The following is a 26,750-nucleotide window of genomic DNA, read 5'->3' on the forward strand; positions in this document are numbered from 1 at the left end:
TCGATGGGTCAACAAACTGACGATGCTTGGTTCTTACATCGCAGTTACTACCAAAACACTTATGGGATAATATATTTGCATTTGTTCCTCCTAATGATCTGTTTCAAGATTCCTTTCCTGCATAAGATAATTTTGAGGGTCTGCTAAACACTTTTAGTCTCTTCCTCATGATGATGTTCCTCACATCGATGGCTGAGAGGGTTTAAATCCTCCTGATGGGGATGCCTACTCTCTGACACTCGACAATCATTCTTTGTTAGATCTTCTTTACTCTTGAACATATTTTCAAGTTGATTTATGAGAATATTCCAGAACGATTTTTACTGTCTGCTGATGATGTCCACGGGAACGGAAATCAAACGCATTTTTTGCCAATTCATGCAACTGGAAAAGGAGTGTCCTGTGACTTGTTGAGGAATTTAGACCTGAATGAATTGATGAATCAAGAATTAAATGTCCAAACTTTTGTCAGAAGAAGGATTGACAAATTTTAATTCCCGAAGAGGATCTCACTTTTGTTTCCAAGAAGATACATACACAGTAAGAAACAATAAACCCTTTCCAAACCAAGAAGAACACACTGCAAATCAAGAAGAACACACTGCAAATCAAGAAGAGCACACTGCAAGATACACAACAAAATCCTAAGTCAAAATCCTAAAGCTCTGCAGTCCAGAGCATCCTTTTTATACTTGTGAAGAAGAGAGAAATGGGGCTGGGGGCTGAGGGGGACAGGGAGGAGCTAAATGGGATTGGTTCCATGCAGAAAAGGGGGAGGAGAGCGGTGGGGATTGGTATGGGTGGGAGGGATAGAGCAGTGCGGATTGGTTGAATGAAATATAGGTGGGAGGGATAGATCAGTGGGGATTGGTCGAATGAAATATGGGTGGGAGGGATAGATCAGTGGGGATTGGTCGAATGAAATATTGGTGGGAGGGATAGAGCAATGGGGAAATGCAACTCGATAGGTCGAGTGAAATGCTGGGCTGGGCAGACATCCCGCTGAGTGGGGAGAGATTAGGTCTGCATATCAAATATTCTTAATGAGGCACATTGTTTCCATTGTCCACATCAGGCTGTGTGGAACCAGAGACTCGTTACTCATGTTCAATATGACAAGGATATAGGAAAGGTCACTCACTATGTGAATGTAAACAACAAGACTTTATATATTTTTACTTAGTAAACTTCTAAATATAATCTTAGCAATACCCGAATGAGTTTTGTAAGCACATATCCGTAATTCATTCATCTTTTAACATTATTGTTTCACAGAATTTGAGCATCACAACTTATAACTTTTCAATCCACCGAGATTCAGGTTATGACTTCAAACCTGCATGTTATTTAACGATCCTGACAATTCAGTAGATGTCTTTAATTTTAATTATTGCCTTTGGAAAAAGATTTACTGGGAACCCGACCCAGTTTTAACTCAAAGTGCCGGAGATAGCTCCCCTACTGAAGCAAACTGGCATGCAACTGCATCAATTACAGGTATTTATTTCCTAATTGTTACCTATATTGTTTTGAAAAACAAGACTGCATTGACAATTCCATTGGAGCATGGAATGAAGGTATTGGAAAGGGTGTTGGAGAGGAGGATAAGGAAGAAAGTGAAGATCGACGAAATGCAGTTTGGATTTATGCCAGGAAGAGGAACGACAGACACGCTTTTTATTGTGAGGCAGTTGCAGGAGAAGTACTTGGAGAAGAGGAAGAAGTTGTTTCTTGGGTTTGTTGATCTGGAGAAAGCATTCGACAGGGTTCCACGTGAAGCAGTGACATGGGCATTGAGGAAGTTAGGAGTGGAGGAATGGTTGATCAGAGTTGTGATGGCAATGTACAAAAGAGCGCGCACAGCTGTAAGGACGAAGGACGGGAACAGTGGTGAGTTTGAGGTGAAGGTGGGAGTGCATCAGGGGTCGGTACTAAGCCCACCACTATTTGTAGCTGTGATGGAGGTGCTGGCTCGGAATGTAAAGGAGGGTTTACCATGGGAGTTGTTGTATGCAGATGATCTGGTGTTGATTGCGGAAAGTATGGATGGACTGAAGGAAAAGATGAACAAGTGGAAGGAATGTATGGAGACAAAAGGTCTGAAGGTGAATATCGGAAAGACGAAGGTGATGGCAAGTGGTAAAGCATGTGGTGTGGTGGAAAGAACTGGAAAGTGGCCATGTGCTATGTGCAGGAAGGGTGTCGAAGTGAACTACTTTCAATGTACCATGTGCGCTGAGTGGGTTCATCAAAAATGTAGTGGTTTGAGAGGGTCATTAACCAGTGTGGCAGCTACATTCAAATGTAAGGTGTGCACAGAGGGACCTGCAGATGGAGGAAATGTTGAGTTGGATCTTGGAGACGGCGTGAAGCGGGAAGGTGTGAAAACATTTTGCTACCTCGGAGACATGCTGAATGGAGAATGTGGATCAGACTCGGCAACTGTTGCTCGAGTGAGATGTGCATGGAAGAAGTTTCGGGAACTGAGTGGTGTGCTGACGAGGAGGGGAGTGTCATTGAAGCTGAAGGGAAAGGTGTATGCTGCATGTGTGAGAAGTGTTATGATTTATGGGAGCGAGACATGGGTAATGAATGTAGAGCAGCAACGAAGGCTGGAAATGCGAATGGTTCGGTGGATGTGTGGAGTATCGTTGAGAGAGAGGAAGACAAATGATGAATTGCGAAAGATGATGGGAATAGAGCCTGTGATGGATGCTGTGAAGAGAAGCAGTTTGAGATGGTTTGGTCATGTGTTGAGGAAGGATGAAAGTGACTGGTTGAGAAGAATGATGGAAATGAATGTAGAAGGAAGTAGAGGATGGGGAAGACCGAGAAAGACTTGGCTAAAGATGGTCGAAGAAGAAATGCGGGCAAGGGGGTTAACTATGGGAGATGCAGAAAATAGGGCAAAATGGAGAAGATTGTCATGGGGACCGCAAGGCTAACCCCCGCTCTAGCAGGGAAAATGGCCTTAAAATGCCTGTTGTTGTTGTTGTTGTTGTTGTATTGACAATTCCATACGCAATTTTTAAGACTTTAAAACTCAGTCATAAGACCAATTTGTATGTGGAGCAAGTGGGAAGGAAGAAAAGATACACGTGAACCCATCCCCCACAGGTCATGTAAGCAAAACCATTAATTTACATTGGTGGGAGGGAACACGTTCTTCCACCTTGATTGTAATAGTAGTTTGCATCTCACTGTGATGTTAACAACCTTTTAAGATACAAACAATGTTCCGTTACATATCCCACACTGAGTTAATTTCACTTAGAGGAGAGCTACAATGAAACCAAGTTTGTTTAGCCAAGACAAACAAACATTGCAAATGCAGAGCATTGTGAAGATGGAAATTAGTTTTTACCAAACACAATATAAATTGTAAGCCAGTTCTTTGAATGCTAATTTATTTCTCTCGTGGATCAGTCAACGTGGCGCCTTTACTTTGAAAACCTCCTCTTTACATCAATATCTTTCTACAACCTATTTATTGAACTCAGTATAAAAACCATTTTATATCTATATTTGAGTGTATTTTAAAGGCATGACGTAACGAGATTTCCTGAATCATTACTCGACACTGTACAGGATAAATTCATCATTTGGGAAGACCTGGTTCAATTTCCCTGACAGTTCTGAATATAATTTATATACAAGCACTCTCTATAATCTATATTATCACTAAAGACAAGGATTTAGAATATATGGACATATTTGTGTTGTCTAAAAATGTATGAACTTATATGTATCACTGTAAATAGTTTCAATTTCTCGCTGTTGTAATGGTAACATAAAAAACCCAATTTTACCCAATGCCAGAGATAACTTGCCTACCGAGGACAACTTTTAACTACTTGATGGAAGTCATAAAAACCTTGCACATGAGATTAGTAGGTTTTGAACACACGAGTTTGACTGGAATAAATTTGTAGCCCAAGTTGTGGCTCAAGAAAATCACTCAGTTCACAAATAAATAATTTTACACTTCCACAGACTTTAAAGGGCCACAAACATGATTTTTTTTGGAAGATATATGTTTAAGAGGATGATGTCCTTGACCCGTTAGCACAAAAAACATTTTGGGAAAATAATAAGCCAGATAATGTTTTTTTTCAAATAGGACTGGAGAACTGGAGTTCCCCAAGGCAGTGTTCTGGGCCCTGTGCTTTTTCTGGTCTTCATCAATGATCTCTCTGACTCTCTTGAAAATCCTCTCTATCTCTTTGCTGATGACTCTACTCTCTGTCGCTCCATTCTTCATCCCTCAGATCGGCAGTCTGCAGCCTCCTCACTCTCTGCAGACCTTGACAAAATCACAGACTGGGCAAACAAGTGGAACATGTCTTTCAATCCTGACAAATCTCACACTCTTACGATGTCTCTCCGAAAAGACCGACTGGACAACCCTCCCATCCACTTTCTGAATAATCCTCTCCAAGAAGTTCTGTCACTCAAGCTTTTGGGTCTCACTATCTGCCATGATCTTTCCTAGAAAAACCACATTTCAAATCTGGCCTCCAAAGCCAGTCGCCGACTGGGCATCCTCCGTCGTGCGAAGTCCTTCCTTGGCACACCTGAGCTCCTCACCACATACAAGGCTTTCATCCGCAGCTCAATGGAATACTGCTCTCCCCTCTGGGCTGGTGCTCCTGCCTCACACCTAGCTCGCCTTCACGCTGTTGAAACCAAAGCATTCAGAATCATTGGAATCTCCCGCGATGAAGCTAACTCCAAGGGCCTCTCACTCACTCACCGCAGGCAGGTTGGTGGTCTTTCCGTCTTCTACCGACTCCTCTCTGGCCTTGCCCCCCCCCCCAGCTCTCTCTGGGCTCTGTCCCGCAAATATTCCTACAGGTCGCACAAGATCTGCCTGCAACGCTCTTTTGGTTAAACTGCCAAAATCAAGACTCTCTGCTCACCTTCACTCCTTCATTCCTCTTTTCTCCCGCCTCTGGAACAAACTCCCTCACTCTCTTCAATCCCACTCCACCCTCCAAGTCTTTAAAACAGCTGTTCACCACCATCTCTTATCTTCCCCCATCCAAAACCTTGATCTTTTCTACCCCTGCTAATTTCACCCCAATTCCACTTTTTGAAATACCAACTTTTGTCCTGGAAGTCCTTGGTGTCCTTGTGCTTTATACTTCTCCCTCCCCCCTCCCCCCCCCCCTTCCCACGCCTCCTCCCCCCGGGCCCTCTCCCTTGCACACATCTCCCTGCTCTCGGATGTTCTGTGTGTGTGCTTCCCCTTTTCTCCCCATCTTGTCTTCCGCTCCCTCTTTTTGTGTATTTTGTTTGTCTGGTCGATTTGTTTGTGAAGTTAATGTTACCTCTTTCACGAGCCTCGATTCAGTATACAAAAAAAAAAAAAAAAAAAAAAGGACTATTCTCACTGGCATTATTCAAATGAGCTACTTCTGTCTATTCACGTGACGTCACAGGTGCATAACTCAAAAGTGTGCACCTAGTGTCAATTTACTAGTCAAAATAGCACATACACGTTTATTGTAAATTTCGCATCACAAAATATTTTGTTTCTAAATATATCATTTTCGAATTGTTTATAAAATATGCCGAATCCACGAATGTCACGGGTGGAAACTCTCACGTCATTTCCTCATTCTACTTTAAACACAATCTCTCTATTTGTCATTCCAAACAGCATCATTCCAATCACAAATTAATACAATACCATTAATATAACAAAATATAACAGAACATTGTCATGGGGACCGCAAGGCTAACCCCCGCTCTTGCAGGGAAAATGGCCTTAAAATGCCTGTTGTTGTTGTAATATAACAAAATACAATGTTAAAAACACTCTTGAGTAAACTAATATTGAGACATCGACAAAGTTGCAAAGGATAATATTATGGGAAAAAGAGTTAATACAAAATGTCTTACCTGTCTTTGTATTTGTGCATTATGTCTCCGAAACATAGAGGGTCGTGATGCGGGCACTGTGTAGGATTTGTGGCTGAAACGGCATCATGTTTCAGCAATTTCCGAGGCTTGTTTCCCAGGTAGTGAGCCCGTTGATCAAACATGAACGCCGATGGCTCAAAGCGGTCTTCACAAACAGCACGATATTTTGAATGAACATACACTTTGATGTTTAATTTGGTTTATCCTCGGTTTTTCAACAACAAAGCTCAACGTCGACGATCTTTTCGTGGGTCAGTGATGCAAAAAACAAAACTACTGAGATCTGTGGGCAAATTTCTCGACGATTGGAAAAGTTAAAAGCTTGGCACATCGGCATCTTGAACACCAGAATAACTTGTGATTGTTGTGCTGAAACACAGACGTATGCGTCCATCATTGAATTGTGCACCCGTGACATCACAATAATAGACGGAAGTAGTTCATTTGTATAACGGAAGTGAAAATAGTCCGATTTTTAAAAACGATTACCTGGTTTATTATTCTCCCAAAAAGTTTTTGTGCTAATGGGTCAGGGATATCAGCCTCTTAAACATATATCTCTTTTTTTGTATACATAGTCGAGGCTCGTAGAAAAGCCAGTTCACTGAACGGATCAGAACGTAACAGACAAAACGAGGACGCAAAAGGAACAGTAGGGAGATGGAGGAAACACCAACAGCAGAGTTGAAGGCCAAGATAGAGGGAGACTTGCACAAGCAGCGGGTGTGGGGAGGAATGGAGGGCAGTAGAGGATGCCTTGGTGGACACGATGGATACAAAATGGATTACAAGCTGAACTTGCACGACCATCACATTTAAACAGCAGCAAAAGTGTTACAGAACACAGCATTTAGGTTTCTTCGAGATTGTGAGAATGGTGATGGAATAGTGACGAACAGAAAAAATCTTCAAAAGATTTCATGATTGTGTCTTTTAAGAAGAATCATGTTTATGTCGCATGTGTCTGGCCAATGAGAATCAACATGAGATGACATTCTGAGGCTCCATGAAAACTGGTCCACGATAAAATATCCAATGAAAAAATCCAGGAAATAATTGCTTTGAATTGAGAAATTTTCCTTCAACAATTAATCTCATGGAAAGTAGATCACACTTTTAAAAACCAACTTAGCCAACTCTTCCTCCACTTTATAAACCAGGATTCCAGGGCCAAAGTTTCACAAAAGTATTTCTGGGGTGGCCTGTGAGGCATTCTCATCTCTACCAATTGGTCCTGATGTGCAGAACTGAGGTTCAAATCCCATATACTGTGGTGTGGGCTGTGGGGGTGTGTGGGGTTTGGGGGAGATTTGAATGTGTGGGGTGCAAGGGAAGGTTTGTGTGTGTGGGCTGCAGGGGAAGGTTTGGATGTTTGTGGTTTGTGTGAAGTCGTGTGTGTGTGTGTGTGTGTGTGTGTGTGTGTGTGTGTGTGTGTGTGTGTGTGTGTGTGTGTGTGTGTGTGTGTGTGTGTGTGTGTGTGTGTGTGTGTGATGTATGTAATGTATGTAATGTATGAGTGTTTGGGTGTGGGATGAGGTATGAGTGTTTGGGAAAAGGTTTGTGTGTGTGGGGTGTGGGGGGGATATTTGAGAGGGTGGGGTGAGGTGGAATGCAGAAAGGGAGGACATGAAGCTTTGAGGAGGTGGAGTGAGGTGGAATGCAGAAAGGGAGGACATGAAGCTTTGAGGAGGTGGAGTGAGGTGGAATGCAGAAAGGGAGGACATGAAGCTTTGAGGAGGTGGAGTGAGGTGGAATGCAGAAAGGGAGGACATGAAGCTTTGAGGAGGTGGAGTGAGGTGGAATGCAGAAAGGGAGGACATGAAGCTTTGAGGAGGTGGGGTGAGGTGGAATGCAGAAAGGGAGGACATGAAGCTTTGAGGAGGTGGAGTGAGGTGGAATGCAGAAAGGGAGGACATGAAGCTTTGAGGAGGTGGAGTGAGGTGGAATGCAGAAAGGGAGGACATGAAGCTTTGAGGAGGTGGAGTGAGGTGGAATGCAGAAAGGGAGGACATGAAGGTTTGAGGAGGTGGAGTGAGGTGGAATGCAGAAAGGGAGGACATGAAGCTTTGAGGAGGTGGGGTGCAGTGTTGCTCATTCCAATTTCCAAACTTAGACAAACGGAGAAAAACATCGATCATGGGATGGGAAATAAGGTCTTTTGTTGAAGGCACAGAGAAACATACGGGTTGGTGGAATAAGCGCCTATCTGACAAACAGTTTTGAAAAATAATATTTGTGAAGAAGAAAAGGAGAAAATACAAGGTTGTGAAGAAGAAGAAGAAGAAGAAGAAGAAGAAGACGAAGGGGAACTCGTGTAGCATGTCTGAAGGAGATATGAGGTTTGAAATGCTTTTTAAATGATTTTAATTTCTTTTAAAGGAAGAAGTATTTATATTTGATGAAGATTCAGTTTAGCGATATTGAGACATGGGAAGAGGGAAATGTAGAACCGGATGTACAGGCAGAAGGGAATTCAAGTAGAAATGAGATCGTGAAGGAGCCCGTGCTCCAGCATGAGACGGACAAAATGATGGGCAAGGCACAAACTCGTCCGAGAAGATATTTATTGTAAAAACCAACTCGGGAACTCTGAAAAGCCCGTTTATCGGGCTGCATATATATCCAAACCAGAAAGCATAACCGAAACCGAAAGCCACGCCTCTCAGGCGAGGCGTGTTTCGGTGGTCACGTGACCGACAGGTGCAAAGGATTATAACCGCACGCGCGGCACGCTTTGGTGGTCACGTGACCAGCCACCCCGGCGCCGAGGTTGTCCGCCAGTGACGTCACCGGCTGGAGCAAGGAGATTCTGCTGCTGGTCTCGCTTGGGGGACCCATGGGTCGCTACAATCGTACGTTGGAGTGAAAAAGAGAGTTTTTTGTTTGTTTTTATTTTTTGAAGTGAGATGGGGAAATAGGATAGCATTGAGGTAGAAGTAAGATATCATTGGGAGGAAGGAAGCAAAAGCGAAGACTGTTCACACTTTCAATCCGAGGTGTGGCCATGAACATGCATTTTCACTCTGCAACTTCAATCAATCCTCCATTGGTTTTTATGTACAGTCAGATGCCTTACCTGGTTAGATCATGTGTGTGTAACATGATTGGCTGCTTTCCTTCAAAGTTTCCTTCAATGTCCTTCATAGTATTACAAATTTAATTTGGTGCAGTGCTGCTTTTTTCATGAATACTGGTGTTGGTTTAATGGTTAAGGTGGCTGGCTTGAGATCTCAGGGTCCTGAGTTCAAATCCCAGTCATGTCATTGAACTAACACCAGGAGGGTTGACTCAGCTTGTCATCCCTCCGAGTTTGACAAAATGAGTACCAGCTTATTGGGATGAATGAGCCATTCGAGTATCCTGTGTCAGAGTGGCGACCCGTCCAGGATTGTGCCAGAAACTGCTTTGGCAGACATATGCATTTGAAGATGCAAAAGGAGTGGTTTTCTTCTGCTTCCTTCAAAAATATTAAAATATTCGGTTCACGTTTAAACGTGGTTTTCTCATCTCAAAATATTTGGGAAATGTATTAATTTTGATGTTTTGGGAAAGTTTGATGTTTTCACTTTTATTAGCCGGTCCCATGCACAGCAGGAGACGGAGTTTTGTAATCACTTCTATGTATCTGTGTCTGTGTGTCTGTGTGTGTGTGTGTGTGTGTGTGTGTGTGTGTGTGTGTGTGTGTGTGTGTGTGTGTGTGTGTGTGTGTGTGTGTGTGTGTGTGTGTGTGTGTGTGTGTGTGTGTGTGTGTGTGTGTGTGTGTGTGTGTGTGTGTGTGTGTGTGTGTGTCCGGGCGTCCGGGCCGTAACGTTTTTACCATTTGAGTTTTGTCATCAAATTTTCACCAAAGTTTTATTTGCTACAATACGGAAAAGGCACATTAATAATTTGGTCAAAAGGTCAGTGTCACATCAATTGCCATCCAAATGACCTGAAAATTCAATTTACCATTTGAGTTTTGTCATCAAATTTGGATCAAAGCATTGTTATGATAATATGAAGAAGACAAATTAATAATTTGGCCAAAAGGTCAAAAGGTCAGCATCACATGAAAATCATCAATTGCCATCCAAATGACCTGAAAATTCAATTCACCATTTGAGTTTTGTCATCAAATTTTGATCAAAGCTTTATTATGATAATATGAAGAAGACAAATTAATAATTTGGTCAAATGGTCAGCATCACATGAAATCATCAATTTTCATCCAAATGACCTGAAAATTCAATTTACCATTTGAGTTTTGTCATCAAATTTTCAACAAAGCTTTATTATGATAATATGGAGAAGACAAATTAATAATTTGGTCAAATGGTCAGCATCACATAAAATCATCAATTTTCATCCAAATGACCTGAAAATTCAATTCACCATTTGAGTTTTGTCATCAAATTTTGATCAAAGCTTTATCTATCTATAATTCCAGTAATCTCTGTGTGTTTGTTTGTACGTTTGTACGTTTGTACGTTTGTACGTTTGTACGTTTGTTTGTTTGTCTGTGACCGCTGTTTCTCGACAACCACGGGTCCGATATACTTTAAACTTGCCAGGTATATTGCTGGGGACCCGAGGATGTGCCTTTTCAAGGTTTTAAATTAATCGCAGAAGTAGTTACCGAGCTATGTCCAAAAAACGATTCAACCAATCAGAGAGCAGCGAGCTATCACGTGTGCCGAACGTGGCGGACACACTCTGCCTCGGATGGCACATTTGAGAGCGTATTCATTTATTTCACGTTTGCAAACTATGTTGGCGCTATGTTGGCGTTAAACTATGTTTTAAAACTAATAAAAACCATTTCATGTAAATAGAGGGGGGGGGGGGTTGTCACTGTACTCGCACGAGCAGATGGCGGAAGTGCCTGACCGCCAAGTGAAGTCCGAGCAACCCGCGGTCGAAGGTACTGTAACGGCGTTCGGGCGGGCGAAGCTGCCGGCTAAAGAACGCCAGCGGTTGCCAAGCTCCGTTTTAAAACTATTAAAAACCCCGGGGGGATTGTCACTGTACTCGCAAGCCGTTCGCCGTTCGCTTTGGCGTTGCGAATGGACCAAAACATTTCATGCACCAAACCATTTCATGTAAAGCGTTCGCCGTTCGCTTTGGCGTTGCGAATGGACCAAAACATTTCATGGACCAAACCATTTCATGTAAATAGAGGGGGGGATATAATTTTAGATATAGATATAGTACGGGCATGCCCTAGTTATGATAATATGGAGAAGACAAATTAATAATTTGGTCAAATGGTCAGCATCACATGAAATCATCAATTTTCATCCAAATGACCTGAAAATTCAATTCACCATTTGAGTTTTGTCATCAAATTTTCAACAAAGCTTTATCATGAGAAAATGGAGAAGACAAATTAATAATTTGGCCAAAAGGTCAAATGGTCAGCGTCACATAAAATCATCAATTTTCATCCAAATGACCTGAAAATTCAATTTACCATTTGAGTTTTGTCATCAAATTTTCAACAGTTTTATGATGAGAAAATGGAGAAGACAAATTAATAATTTGGCCAAAAGGTCAAATGGTCAGCATCACATAAAATCATCAATTTTCATCCAAATGACCTGAAAATTCAATTTACCATTTGAGTTTTGTCATCAAATTTTCAACAGTTTTATGATGAGAAAATGGAGAAGACAAATTAATAATTTGGCCAAAAGGTCAAATGGTCAGCATCACATGAAATCATCAATTTTCATCCAAATGACCTGAAAATTCAATTAACCATTTGAGTTTTGTCATCAAATTTTCAACAAAGCTTTATTATGATAATATGAAGAAGACAAATTAATAATTTGGTCAAATGGTCAGCATCACATAAAATCATCAATTTTCATCCAAATGACCTGAAAATTCAATTTACCATTTGAGTTTTGTCATCAAATTTTCAACAGTTTTATCATGAGAGAATGGAGAAGACAAATTAATAATTTGGCCAAAAGGTCAAATGGTCAGCGTCACATGAAATCATCAATTTTCATCCAACTGACCTGAAATTTTAAGAATTTACATATATTGGGTCACTGAATTGGTTCACCAATCAAAACCAACAAACCAATTGTTTTTTAGATCAAAAGGTCAAAGTTCAAGGCTGCATAAAGTCATCAATTTTCATTTTGTATTTTTTTTAAACTGTTTTCGTTATTTTGAGCACACAGAAGAAGCCGTCTGAATGCAAACGGATGAAGACGTCTGAATGCAGACGGGCTTTGCATTTTCAGATGCTTTCTCATTGTTCTTGAGTTTATTTTGTTCAAATAATGATAGTTTATTTCCTCAGTTCATTCCATCGCTTTTGTGTTGACATTCAATTATCTTTGTTCAAAATCAGTAAACCAGCCAGTAAAGTCCATCTGCGATACAGAAATTGATGGCGTATCTTAAGAATCACTTGTGAGTATTTATGTTCCATGTTTGATGAGTATTCAAGAAACTTTGCTGATGCAGAAAGCCAACAAACACATGTCACTGAGGTCTTAAATAAATGTTATGCATGACCGTCAATTACGGCATTAGTTCGCCTACAACTTCTTCCGTGACCTCAATAGTTGTTGGCATATTGGTTGGCCCTGCTTGAAATTTGACTGTAGGAATTTGTAGTCCGGCAGCTAAGCTAAATATAGCATAACAATTGTGCATTTTGTGAGGAAAGCACCAAATTTGGCACACTAGTAGACTATCATATTATGAAAATATCTGGATATTGGGCCATCTCAGATTCAGATATTTGATTTTTGCAAGATTTAGCAGATTTGCAAGCTGAGATTGCAACGCCAGGGACGGCCGACTCCTTCCTGCGAGCTGCCCACGTCACCCGCACAAGAAGAGCTCATCAAATCACTGCAGCGGCACTGCACATCCTGCAACACCGTGCGTATGAACGCCACTGTATGACATATGCTGATGATGCAGAAGACCTGCCTGAGTTCGAAGACTGGTGTCACCAGAGAGGAGAAGACATTCCCAACTTTCAGTACTGGGCAACTGTGCTGGAACTAGAGATGTTTGTACTGGTCTACGTGCGTTCTCTGCGGCAGGCTTCATTCACGATGTACCTCGATGCCCTGACGGAACTGGTCCCATGGTTCCATGCCTTAGACCACACACACTATGCCAGGTGGGTCCCTGTTCACCTGAGGGACATGGTTGCACACCCAATGAAGCACCCAGATGTAGCCAGAGAATTCAGGGCTGGCAACTTCACTGTACAGAAGACGAAGAAGGTGTTCTCTTCGATCCCAATCGAATCGAAATCTTGCAAAAATCAAATCTCTGAATCTGAGATGGCCCAATATCCAGATCTTTTCATAATATGATAGTCTACTAGTGTGCCAAATTTGGTGCTTTCCTCACAAAATGCACAATTGTTATGCTAAGTTGCCCCACTATTGTAATTTCTTCAGGGTGCTGTGCTTACCGGCAATAATTTGCCAGCTCCTCGCGAAATACACCGTGGGATCTTAAGATCCACCATCCACCAACGACCAGTGCAGGCAGATCGGGTCTTCCAGCTTAATGATCATGCAAGGGACACATCAATGCCTCGTCCTGCACATGAAACACCAAATTGACAATTTGCATCAGGGTCAAGATTCGAACCCAGGATAGATACTCGTAGCTCCTCACAAGTGAGTGTCCGTACTTCTAAGCTATCCTGCCAGCCCTAATTACAGCATCCACTGACCCTCACACCAGCTAGAGCAAAAACATAAAGGTTGCCTTGACAACAATGCAAAGAACATCGGATTTAGGGAAACTAGAACCATGAGCAATACAGAACACTCTTTTATTATGAGATGTAAAGTGTGCTGCGGTGCATTTTAATGATCAAATTTGGTAAGATAATGATACTTCGAAAACCTTCGTGCTAATTTAAAAATGGTTATTGAAAAATAAATTTTTGTGAATTTGAAAGAAGCCAACAGTTATGAACACAAGCAACGCCATCAAGAAATACTTGTTCGCATCCACAAAAAAGAGCCGAAGGTTATTGAAATTCATTCCTTGCTTAATAATATTCTTTAGTTTTCAACAACTAATGTCGAGTGAAAACATTGATTAATGATCAAATGTAACTTTTTTGTTTTAAAAATATATATATTAAATTTAAAAAGACTTTTTAAAATCCTTTTCCTTGTTTCACTTTAAAGACTTTCCTTCATCCTTGTATGAGGATGATTCAAAGGATTACGCCACTGTGCACTCCACAGCTCTTTATTGAGCCCACAGCGATAATATACATTGTGTTCTCGATTGATTTTTTTCTGTTGATGATGTCCTTGTGAATTTTTTTGTCCTTTGATGATGTCCATGTCCTTGATGGACTGCTGGTCATTTTAATCTCTGAGGGTTGAGATGAATTGGCCCCATCTCAATGTCCACTTCCTGATGACTGCAGCATCTAACTCTTTAGCGCTGGTGCTCGGACAGGCTTCTTGTTTCGGTCTCTCGACAACCGAGATTCATGGATATTGTCTCAGGCTCCTGACCCTTGGTGTCCAGATTCTGGAGCAGGACAATGCCACGTGAAATGCTTGTCACAGCAGTCCTCTTTCAGAGGATGAAGCAGGTGGTCTGGGCTGTACAACAGCTCTGGGACAATATCCCACTTAAGTTTAATGATGGTGCATCCAGTCATGTGGGCGATGTGAGGTCTGCCCTTACCTTGTGACAGAACATCCTGTGATTCTGTGAATCTCGTTTCACAATTGTTGGATCTGGGCACAGTACATTGTCCTAATCACAGTCTTTTCATAGAATGAATCAAAATGTGGCCATTCATGTCCAAAAATACTGCCAACATGGTTTTGTCAACATATCACTGGACCTTAAAGTTCTTATACACAGAAGATGTTGCATGCCCCCATGCCATTCTTTTATTTGGCTCCGATTTGTATGTAAGGCCCACGTCTCATACCCAGTCGTGATACGAGTCAGGATGTCATCCCCTTCATTATGAGAATGCTAGTGTAAGGTTGTACTGGTTTACAAACGATGGGCCTTTCAGGCATCTTTCAGCATTTTGGGCACCATCTGCATGATGCCTTTTGAAATTTGAGCTGGTTATGGACAATACTGTGTGCATGGTACCATGTGTGCTGCTAATTCCATTGGCAATGTCATCCAACATCGTGTGATATCACTACGGATAAGTCCGTCGACACAGGTGATGTTCTGTACAGACATGGCCTCCCATGGTCTCCCTGGACGCTGTTCATCATGCACACTTTGTCGGCTTTCTACAAGTTTAACGGCGCAGCCCGTAGGGTAATGCCAGCTGGAACAGTGTTTGTCTGTCTGTCCGTCTGGTGTATCCATGTACAGTATGTATGTATGTCCCCAACCACCGGCATTTTGCGGGTTTATTGTCCCCCGTCGCACCGCGGAGCGAAAGGGGGACTATGGTTTTTGTGTCCGTCCGTCCGTCCGTCCGTCAGTCCGTGCGTGCGTGCGTGTGTGCGGACGTAAGCGAAGGACCGCATTCGAATTTGGTGTGTGGGTGCAACCCATGTCAAAATCCAAGATGGCCGCCGCCATGTATGTTTGATGCCATGTATGTCTGAACCTTGAGCTGAATATCTTGAAAAATAAGCGAAGTACCAACTTCTAATTTGGTGTGTGGGTGTATCTCGGCATAAGGAAGAAGCCTGTTGAAAATTGTGTCGCCACGTCAAAATCCAAGATGGCCGCCGCCATGTATGTCTGAACCTTGTGAGATGAATATCTTGAAAAATAAGCGAAGTACCAACTTCTAATCTGGTGTGTGGGTGTATCTCGGCACAAGGAAGAACGAAATATCTTTTATCAAAATCCAAGATGGCCGCCACCATATATATGTCTGAACCTTGTGAGCGAAATATCTTGAAAAATAAGCGAAGTACCAACTTCTAATCTGGTGTGTGGGTGTGTCTAGGCACAAGGAAGAAAGCTATTGAAAATTGGGTCGCCACGTCAAAATCCAAGATGGCCGCCGCCATGTATGTCTGAACCTTGTGAGATGAATATCTTGAAAAATAAGCGAAGTACCAACTTCTAATCTGGTGTGTGGGTGTATCTCGGCACAAGGAAGAATGAAATATCTTTTATCAAAATCCAAGATGGCCGCCACCATATATATGTCTGAACCTTGTGAGCGAAATATCTTGAAAAATAAGCGAAGTACCAACTTCTAATCTGGTGTGTGAGTGTATCTCGGCATAAGGAAGAACGCTATTGAAAAATGGGTCGCCACGTCAAAATCCAAGATGGCCGCCGCCATGTATGTCTGAACCTTGTGAGCAGAATATCTTGAAAAATAAGCGAAGTACCAACTTCTAATCTGGTGTTTGGGTGTATCTACGCATAAGGAAGAACGCTATTGAAAATTGGGTCGCCACGTCAAAATCCAAGATGGCCGCCGCCATGTATGTCTGAACCTTGTGAGCGGAATATCTTGAAAAATAAGCGAAGTACCAACTTCTAATCTGGTGTGTGGGTGTATCTAGGCATAAGGAAGAACGCTATTGAAAAATGGGTCGCCACGTCAAAATCCAAGATGGCCGCCACCATATATATGTCTGAACCTTGTGAGCGGAATATCTTGAAAAATAAGCGAAGTACCAACTTCTAATCTGGTGTGTGGGTGTATCTAGGCATAAGGAAGAATGCTATTGAAAATTGGGTCGCCACGTCAAAATCCAAGATGGCCGCCTTGCGTCTGCCACTTTGTCAACTCGCATCGCTTAACCGACGGGGGACCAAGGCGTAATATGCTTGTTACCTTTAAAATTCGTTTTGTCTGCAACCGTTGGTCCGAATGACATGAAATTTCCACCATAGGATTTCCTCCTCGTGTAGACTTTTAAAAGTGTTAATCATGACGTCATATGTCACGTGATAGGGCGCCATCTTGGGGAGAAAAACTTTGCATCTCTATATCTCCGAAACTGCTCCATGAAAAAAATTGAAAGGTGGCTCATTGTAAAGTACTCCCCATGGGGAATAACTTATATTAATGATGATGTCATTAATGCCTTTTTAATGGTGCCTTCATTATGAAGTTATAAATCGACAGGTAGAACACTTGATCCGATCACTATGGAATTTTTCAGCATGCTCCACGGATAAATTGTTCGACAAAAAAAAAAATGATGACGTCATCGGTCACGTGGTTCGGCAGCCATATTTTTACAGCATAATCCATGGCATAATGCCATCTGGAACAGTACTTGTCTGTCCGTCCGATGTATGCATGTATGTCCCTCACAAACGTCCACCAATCAGAGCTGTGGATCTGGTCACATGACAGGGGGACAGCAGATCCTCCACTCAGCATATTCAAGCCTGGCTATGCCATTGTTAAATGATCAGTCTCTTTTTGTTTGTTTTTTTTGTTTGTTTTTGTATACAAGATCGAGGCTCATGTAAGAGCTAACATTAATCACAAAAAAAAAAACACACGGACACACAAAACATACAATAAAGGGAGCGGGAGACAAGATGGGGAGATAGGGGGAAGCACACAAGTACAGCATTTGAAAGCAGGAATATCGGGAGGTCTGTGGGAGGGAGAGGGCTTCGGGGAGGAGGCATGGGAAGGGGGGGGAGGGGTGGGAGAGGTATAAAATACATGGACAATGCAAGGACTTCCAGGAAAGAAGTCGGTATTTCACAAAAGTGGATCTGGGGTGAATTAATGGGGGTAGAAAAGATCAAGGTTTTGGATGGGGGAAGATAAGAGATGGTGGTGAACAGCTGTTTTAAAGACTTGGAGGGAGGAGTGGGATTGAAGAGAGTGATGGAGTTTGTTCCACAGGCGGGAGTAAAGAGGAATGAAGGAGTGAAGGTGAGCAGAGAGTCTTGATTTTGTCGGTTTCACCATAAGAGGGTTGCAGGCAGATCTTGTGCGACCTGTAGGAACATTTGGGGGACAGAGCCCAGACAGAGCTGGGGGAGCAAGGCCGGAGAAGAGTCGGTAGAAGACAGGAAGACCACCAACCTGCTTGCGATGAGTAAGTGAAAGGCCCTCAGAATCAGCTTCATCGCGGGAGATTCCAATGATTCTGAACGCTTTGGTTTCAACAGCGTGAAGCCGAGCTAGGTGTGAGGCAGGAGCACCGGCCCAAAGGGGAGAGCAGTACGCCAGTGAGCTGCGGATGAAAGCCTTGTTTGTGGTGAGGAGCTCAGGTGTGCCGAGGAAGGACTTCGCACGACGGAGGATGCCCAGTCGGCGACTGGCTTTGGAGGCCAGATTTGAAATGTGGTTTTCCCAGGAAAGATCATGGCAGATAGTGAGACCCAAAAGCTTGAGCGACAGAACTTCTTGGAGAGGATTGTTGAGAAAGTAGATGGGAGGGTTGTCAAAGTTTTAAGAGTTTTAATATCATTTTTGAATTTAAATGGAGTTTTAATATCAGAATACATCTGTGTACAGATTATCACTAAATGCAGGGGTGCCAATGCACGTTGCTGGGTGGAGACAGTCATAGATATCATCACGTGTGAGTCACTTCAATGAAAAGTGAGTAATTTACTGACGTCCTCGTATTTCCAAGATTCGAGTTCCTAAAACAAGTAAACACTGCAGCCTGGTCTCTGACTGCTTTATTCGAGCATGATGTGATCTGAATGAATGACGAAAATGTTAAATAGGTTTTTTTCTCTTTCTCCACTAACCCAATCAGCTTCATTGCATGGCCATGACGTAGTCCATTGTTGCCATGCAAATGGTCCAAATGATCATATTGATGAATTTTCGAATATGTGCCCAAACTGTGCACTCTGCCAATGGGTGACGCAAGCGTGTTGTTTGGTTAAGAAAGGAAACAATCTTTCAACTATGATGTGAAGTGAAACCCAAAGGAGCCCTTCGGGCAATATTCCTGGAAAATGGCCTTGAATGATTGCAGGCCATTTTCATTTGCCTTCGCTTTAGTTTAGGCTTCAGACCATCGTCCTGAATTGAAGGATCGACGCGCATTAGATGTCGCAAGTGTTCTCGAGCATCCGTCCCTTGAAATCTGATCTGGTGATCGAACTTCAGTTAATGGAACTTCAGTACCTTAACAATCCCATTGCTGTGTGAATGTGGTACTTATTTATTTATTTATTTTGCACCATAGTTTTCCAGACTGTCCATTCATCCAGCATGGACGCACTTTAACAACATCACATGAAAACTCCACACAATTATCATTCACAAATATTTTGAGACAAATTGTTGTTTTTGTTGTGGATACTTGATTACAGTGGCTGGTGTTACAGGAAGAGGGATGGAGAGAGACATAGAGATATAGAGATGCAGGATGACCGAGTGGTACTCACCTATGAGCTGTGCAGCCTGGGTTTGAATCCCGACCCGACTGTAAACTGTCATCCTGGTGTCTCACAGACAAGGTGAAGCATCGATGGGTATGCCGCACATCCCTCGGATTAATATGAGACTTGGCGTCCCATCTGCCAGCATCAGTTGGTGGACATTAAAGATCCCACATTGTCCTTTACAAAGGCGAGTAGGCAAGCTATCACCGGCACCTGGCACAAATTCCAAATTCTAGCTCTAACCTACAGGGGGCACTGCATCTACAACACAAGTGCACCCTCAACCACCCTCAGCCATGTGCTGCATACGAAAGAAGAAGACGAAGAAGATATCCGAAAGGCGTTATCATGGACTACCACTCAAAAGGGATTCTTTTTTTTAAGACCGCCATTTGACCTTGACCTTTAACCTGGAGGGGTATGATGCAAATTTAACGGAAATGTGCTTTGATCTGGGCTATCTAGAGAGAGCAATTTCGTTACATTTGGGCAAACCTTAGACCAGTTTTGGTGAAAAATGTTAAAATGTCGATAATTAGGTCATGACCTTACAAATTAGGTCAAGGTGATTTTTTTTTTTAGGTCAAGCCCACGTACTTTCTATTCATATTAGAGATGAATAAATTCACGCCAAAAGTCCCAGCCGGCTCTGAGATGCAGTTTGGAAATTCCGGAAATTGGGAGTGCGGGACAAAAAAGGGGAAAAAACAAAACATAAAAAACCTAATTGGTGATTTTGTACTCCTCGGGGTCTAAGAAACTCTGGGATACCATTAAAAATTGAAGGCACTAATTGGAGAAGCAAACTCTACAATAAGCCTTCCCCAATCCTATGGGGGGAGACCTAAAAGGCAGAAATAATAAATAAGAAAGGCCAGCAAAGATTGGAATGTGTGTTGCAAGCCCTTCTTATCATGGAGGTGCAATACTACTACATACTACTAATCCGCATACCCAGCTGAGGGAAATAGTGACCCACATGGGGGTTGACCCCTTTTGCACTTTGTTCTGTTGTGACAAGGGGGACGCGACGTTAGGGCAGGTATTTGGAATCTGGTCAGGATGCCGGAGATAGCTCGCCTACTTTTCGCGAAGGACACCGTGTGATCTTTATCGTCCACCAACTTATACCAGCACACGGGACGCCTGGCTTAATGTCCATGCGAGGGACAACACACACATCGACGAATCGTCCCGTCTGTGAAACACCAGGATGGCAGTTTATAATTGGGTCAGGATTCGAACCCAGGCTACGCAGCCCATAGGTGAGTATGTATACCTGTTGTCCACCCTGCCAACCCTATATAAGTACAATACTGTAAATAAATTAACGACTGACGACGAAAAAATGAATTCAGGTGGGAAACAAAACTCAGAAAGAGATGGAAGCTCCATCCAGTAGACGTCATCAAGAAGATCGATTAACCTTTCCAATCGGATCAATATTGATTTTGTATTTTGCAACTTTGCACGAATAACATCTACAAACGCACACACCGTACACCGGATTGTCCTTTAACGACTGGAATGATTATTGTGGGTCAGAATCCAGAATCCAGCTCATAGTTTCAGTTTACGACAGAAATGGCATCCGAGATCTTCATAAAAGTCACAAATCATCTTCAGTGATATAATGTTCAAGAATTTCACTATAAAGTCGTACATGGAGTTACTGAAACCTCCCACTCTTAAAACATCACCTAGTATTGTTAAAAGTGTTCACAGTGAGTGCCTCCGGTTCCTTTACAACAGGAAATTGAAATCTGCTTCCGGTTCCTTTACAACAGGAAATCGAATTCTGCCTCCGGTTCCTTTTCAACAGGAAATCGAATTCTGCTTCCGGTTCCTTTACAACAGGAAATTGAATTCTGCTTCCGGTTCCTTTACAACCGGAAATTGAATTCTGCTTCCGGTTCCTTTACAACAGGAAATTGAAATCCGCTTCCGGTTCCTTTACAACCGGAAATTGAATTCTGCTTCCGGTTCCTTTACAACAGGAAATTGAAATCCGCTTCCGGTTCCTTTTCAACAGGAAATTGAATTCTGCCTCCGGTTCCTTTACAACAGGAAATTGAATTCTGCTTCCGGTTCCTTTACAACAGGAAATTGAATTCTGCTTCCGGTTCCTTTACAACCGGAAATTGAATTCTGCTTCCGGTTCCTTTACAACAGGAAATTGAAATCCGCTTCCGGTTCCTTTTCAACAGGAAATTGAATTCTGCTGCCGGTTCCTTTTCAACAGGAAATCGAATTCTGCCTCCGGTTCCTTTTCAACAGGAAATCGAATTCTGCTTCCGGTTCCTTTACAACAGGAAATTGTATTCTGCTTCCGGTTCCTTTTCAACAGGAAATTGAATTCTGCTTCTGGTTCCTTTTCAACAGGAAATTGTATTCTGCCTCCGGTTCCTTTTCAACAGGAAATCGAATTCTGCTTCCGGTTCCTTTACAACAGGAAATTGTAATCCGCTTCCGGTTCCTTTACAACAGGAAATTGTATTCTGCGTCTGGTTCCTTTTCAACAGGAAATTGAATTCTGCTTCCAGTTCCTTTACAACAGGAAATTGAATTCTGCTTCCGGTTCCTTTACAACAGGAAATTGAATTCTGCTTCCGGTTCCTTTACAACAGGAAATTGAATTCTGCTTCCGGTTCCTTTTCAACAGGAAATTGAATTCTGCTGCCGGTTCCTTTACAGCAGGAAATTGAATTCTGCTTCCGGTTCCTTTATAACAGGAAATTGAATTCTGCTTCCGGTTCCTTTACAACAGGAAATTGAATTCTGCTTCCGGTTCATTTACAACAGGAAATTGAATTCTGCCTCTGGTTCCTTTACAACAGGAAAGTAAATTCTGCTTCCGGTTCCTTTACAACAGGAAATTGTATTCTGCTCCGGTTCCTTTTCAACAGGAAATCGAATTCTGCTTCCGGTTCATTTACAACAGGAAATTGAATTCTGCTTCCGGTTCCTTTTCAACAGGAAATTGAATTCTGCCTCCAGTTCCTTTACAACAGGAAATTGAAATCCGCTTCCGGTTCATTTACAACAGGAAATTGAAATCTGCTTCCGGTTCCTTTTCAACAGGAAATTGAATTCTGCTTCCGGTTCCTTTACAACAGGAAATTGAATTCTGCTTCCGGTTCCTTTTCAACAGGAAATTGAATTCTGCTTCCGGTTCCTTTACAACAGGAAATTGAATTCTGCTTCCGGTTCCTTTACAACAGGAAATCGAATTCTGCTTCCGGTTCCTTTACAACAGGAAATTGAAATCCGCTTCCGGTTCATTTACAACAGGAAATTGAATTCTGCTTCCGGTTCCTTTTCAACAGGAAATTGAATTCTGCTTCCGGTTCATTTACAACAGGAAATTGAATTCTGCCTCCGGTTCCTTTACAACAGGAAATTGAATTCTGCTTCCGGTTCATTTACAACAGGAAATTGAATTCTGCCTCCGGTTCCTTTACAACAGGAAATTGAATTCTGCCTCCGGTTCATTTTCAACAGGAAATTGAATTCTGCCTCCGGTTCCTTTACAACAGGAAATTGAATTCTGCTTCCGGTTCCTTTTCAACAGGAAATTGAATTCTGCTTCCGGTTCATTTACAACAGGAAATTGAATTCTGCCTCCGGTTCCTTTTCAACAGGAAATTGAATTCTGCCTCCGGTTCATTTACAACAGGAAATTGAATTCTGCCTCCGGTTCCTTTACAACAGGAAATCGAATTCTGCTTCCGGTTCCTTTACAACAGGAAATTGAAATCCGCTTCCGGTTCATTTACAACAGGAAATTGAATTCTGCCTCCGGTTCCTTTTCAACAGGAAATTGAATTCTGCTTCCGGTTCATTTACAACAGGAAATTGAATTCTGCCTCCGGTTCCTTTTCAACAGGAAATTGAATTCTGCCTCCGGTTCCTTTTCAACAGGAAATTGAATTCTGCTTCCAGTTCATTTACAACAGGAAATTGAATTCTGCTTCCAGTTCCTTTACAACAGGAAATTGAATTCTGCTTCCGGTTCATTTACAACAGGAAATTGAATTCTGCCTCCGGTTCCTTTTCAACAGGAAATTGAATTCTGCTTCCGGTTCCTTTACAACAGGAAATCGAATTCTGCTTCCGGTTCCTTTACAACAGGAAATCGAATTCTGCTTCCGGTTCATTTACAACAGGAAATTGAATTCTGCCTCCGGTTCCTTTTCAACAGGAAATCGAATTCTGCTTCCGGTTCATTTACAACAGGAAATCGAATTCTGCTTCCGGTTCCTTTTCAACAGGAAATTGAATTCTGCATTCAGCCACCTATGGCTAACAGTATATTGAATGTTTTGATCTGTTAGTGATGTCTACTTTCTAGTTTTTAACAAGTACGACTATTCCCCACTAGGCCTAATTGCACCGAAGAAAGGAACATCATGGATTACTATTTAACACATTAATTTACCTTTAACTGTGATATTAACTGTTTAAAAATGTACTTTACATGCTTTATGATTAAAAACACGATATTTAACAGCTTAATCCATTTAGTGCGAGATTGTTATTGGTTAAATAAGTGAAAGCTGATCTTAATCACCAAACACAGGTGTGTGTGTTTGTGTGTGTGTGTGTGTGTGTGTGTGTTTGTGTGTTTGTGTTTGTATGTTTGTGTGTTTGTTTGTGTGTACAGGTGTGTGTGTGTGTGTGTGTGTGTGTGTGTGTGTGTTTTTGTTTTTGTGTGTATTATGTGTGTGTATGTATGTATGTACAGTCACGTGAAAAAGTAAGTACACCTCATGTAAAGTTTTGACTTTTTCAACGTATTTCAACATACAGCTATTTGATCTTCATTTCAACAATATTGACAGATAAAGGTGATATAATATAACAAATATCATGAAACATTTACATTTTGTAGTCCATTGTATAATTTAAATAAACATAAATGCAAATTTCGCATGTGGAAAAAGTAAGTACACCCCTACATTTATCACTACTTCAAATACATAAAATTAGAATCAGGTGCACCAGCTCAGGTGCAAATGATTAGAACATCGTTAGAGAGGATCTTGGAGGAACCTGTCTTATTTAAACCTCAGACATTTAGTTTGGTTTGCTCTTTGTTGTTGAAGTGTGCGGCATCACCATGCCTGGATCAAAAGAGCTCTCTGAGGCCTTCAGAAAGATGGTTATAGATGCCTACGAGTCTGGGAAGGGATTTAAAAAGATCTCCAAACAATTTGAAATCAATCATTCGACTGTCCGGAAGATCATCTACAAGTGGAGAAGATTCCAAAAAACTGCCAACTTGTTCAGGCCAGGCCGCCCCAGCAAGTTCAGCCCGAGAGCAGACCGCAAGATGCTGAAAGAAGTCTCTAAGACCCCCAGAATGTCATCACGGGACCTACAGGTAGCTCTTACCACTGTTCATGTCAAAGTGCACGAGTCTACCATGAGAAAGAGGCTGCACAAATTTGATCTACATGGGAGGTGTACCAGGAGGAAACCTTTGCTGTCCAGAAAGAACATCAGAGCAAGACTAAAGTTTGCCAATGAACACCTTGGCAAAGACCAGCACTTCTAGAACAATGTGCTCTGGACAGATGAGTCAAAGGTAGAGCTATTTGGGCACAGTACCAGAAGACATGTTTGGCGAAAACCAAAGACAGCATTTGACCACAAGAACCTGATACCAACTGTGAAGCATGGTGGTGGAAATATTATGGTTTGGGGCAGCTATGCTGCATCAGGGCCTGGGCAGTTCACCATCATAGAATCCACTCTGAATTCTTCATTGTACCAGAGGGTGCTTGAGGATAATGTGAGGCCATCTGTCGGAAAGTTGAAGCTCAACCGAAGGTGGACCTTGCAACATGACAATGACCCTAAACATCTATCTATAATTCCAGTAATCTCTGTCTGTACGTTTGTCTGTGACCGCTGTTTCTCGACAACCACGGGTCCGATATACTTTTAACTTGCCAGGTATATTGCTGGGGACCCGAGGATGTGCCTTTTCAAGGTTTCATATTAATCGGACAATTACTTACCGAGCTATGTCCAAAAAACGATTCAACCAATCAGAGAGCAGCGAACGATCGCGTGTGCCGAACGTGGCGGGCACACTCTGCCTCGGATGGCACATTTGAGAGCGTATACATTTATTTCACGTTTGCAAACTATGTTGGCGTTAAACTATGTTTTACAACTAATAAAAACGAATTTGCGATTCATTCGCTTTCCTGCGCGTTTGTGCACGCGATGGCGATTTCTTTACCAAACTCCGGAAGCCGTTCGCTTTGGACCAAACCATTGCATGTAAATAGAGGGGGGGGATTGTCACCACTCGCAAGCCGTTCGCTTTGGACCAAACCATTTCATGTAAATAGAGGGGGGGGATATAATTTTAGATATAGATATAGTACGGGCATGCCCTAGTACCAGTAAATCCACCAAGGAATGGCTGAAAAGAAAGAAATGGAGGGTTCTGGAAGGGCCAAGTCAAGGCCCGGATCTAAATCCCATCGAGATGTTGTGGGGGGATTTGAAACGAGCTGTGCATGCAAGAAACCCCTCAAACATCGCTCAGCTGAAAGAATTCTGCATGGAGGAGTGGGCAAAAATTTCTCCCAGTCGATGTCAGAGACTGGTAGACAGTTATAAGAAACGTCTACTTGAAGTTGTTTCTGCCAAAGGGGGCAATACCACCTATTAGAGCCAAGGGTGTACTTACTTTTTCCACATGCGGAATTTGCATTTATGTTTATTTAAATTATACAATGCACTACAAAATGTAAATGTTTCATGATATTTGTTATATTATATCACCTTTATCTATCAATATTGTTGAAATGAAGATCAAATGGCTGTGTGTAGAATTATGTTGCAAAAAGTCAAAACTTTACATGGGGTGTACTTAATTTTCACGTGACTGTAGATCCGGGCTTTGACTTGGCCATTCCAGAACCCTCCATTTCTTTCTTTTCAGCAATTCCTTGGTGGATTTACTGGTATGTTTAGGGTCATTGTCATGTTGCAAGGTCCACCTTCAGTTGAGCTTCAACTTTCCGACAGATGGCCTCACATTATCCTCAAGCACCCTCTGGTACAATGAAGAATTCATCATGGATTCTATGATGGTGAGCTGCCCAGGCCCTGATGCAGCAAAGCTGCCCAAACCATAATATTTCCACCACCATGCTTTTCAGTTGGTATCAGGTTCTTGTGGCCAAATTCTGTCTTTGGTTTTCGCCAAACATGTCTTCTGGTACTGTGGCCAAATAGCTCTACCTTTGACTCATCTGTCCAGAGCACATTGTTCCAGAAGTGCTGGTCTTTGCCTAGGTGTTCATTGGCAAACTTTAGTCTTGCCCTTGTGTTCTTTCTGGACAGCAAAGGTTTCCTCCTGGCACACCTCCCATGTAGATCAAATTTGTGCAGCCTCTTTCTAATGGTAGCCTCGTGCACTTTGACATCAACAGTGGCAAGAGCTACCTGCAGGTCCCGTGATGACATTTTGAGGGTTCTTAGAGACCTCTTTC

At 42.2% G+C, this 26,750-nt stretch overlaps 1 protein-coding gene across 1 annotated transcript in view; it reads left to right on the forward strand.

Annotated features, from left to right (window-relative positions):
* LOC137433227 (pro-neuregulin-1, membrane-bound isoform-like) overlaps nucleotides 1-26,750 on the forward strand; it is a 376,724-nt gene that overhangs the window by 346,394 nt on the left and 3,580 nt on the right. The window contains exon 10 of the mRNA XM_078784011.1: nucleotides 14,440-14,589. Within this exon, the coding sequence (XP_078640137.1) occupies nucleotides 14,440-14,589 (150 nt within the window). The remainder of the gene's footprint in view (nucleotides 1-14,439; nucleotides 14,590-26,750) is intronic.

Source organism: Myxine glutinosa, chromosome 8 (assembly GCF_964187855.1).
Source record: "Myxine glutinosa chromosome 8, kmMyxGlut1.1, whole genome shotgun sequence".
Lineage (NCBI taxonomy): Eukaryota > Metazoa > Chordata > Myxini > Myxiniformes > Myxinidae > Myxine > Myxine glutinosa.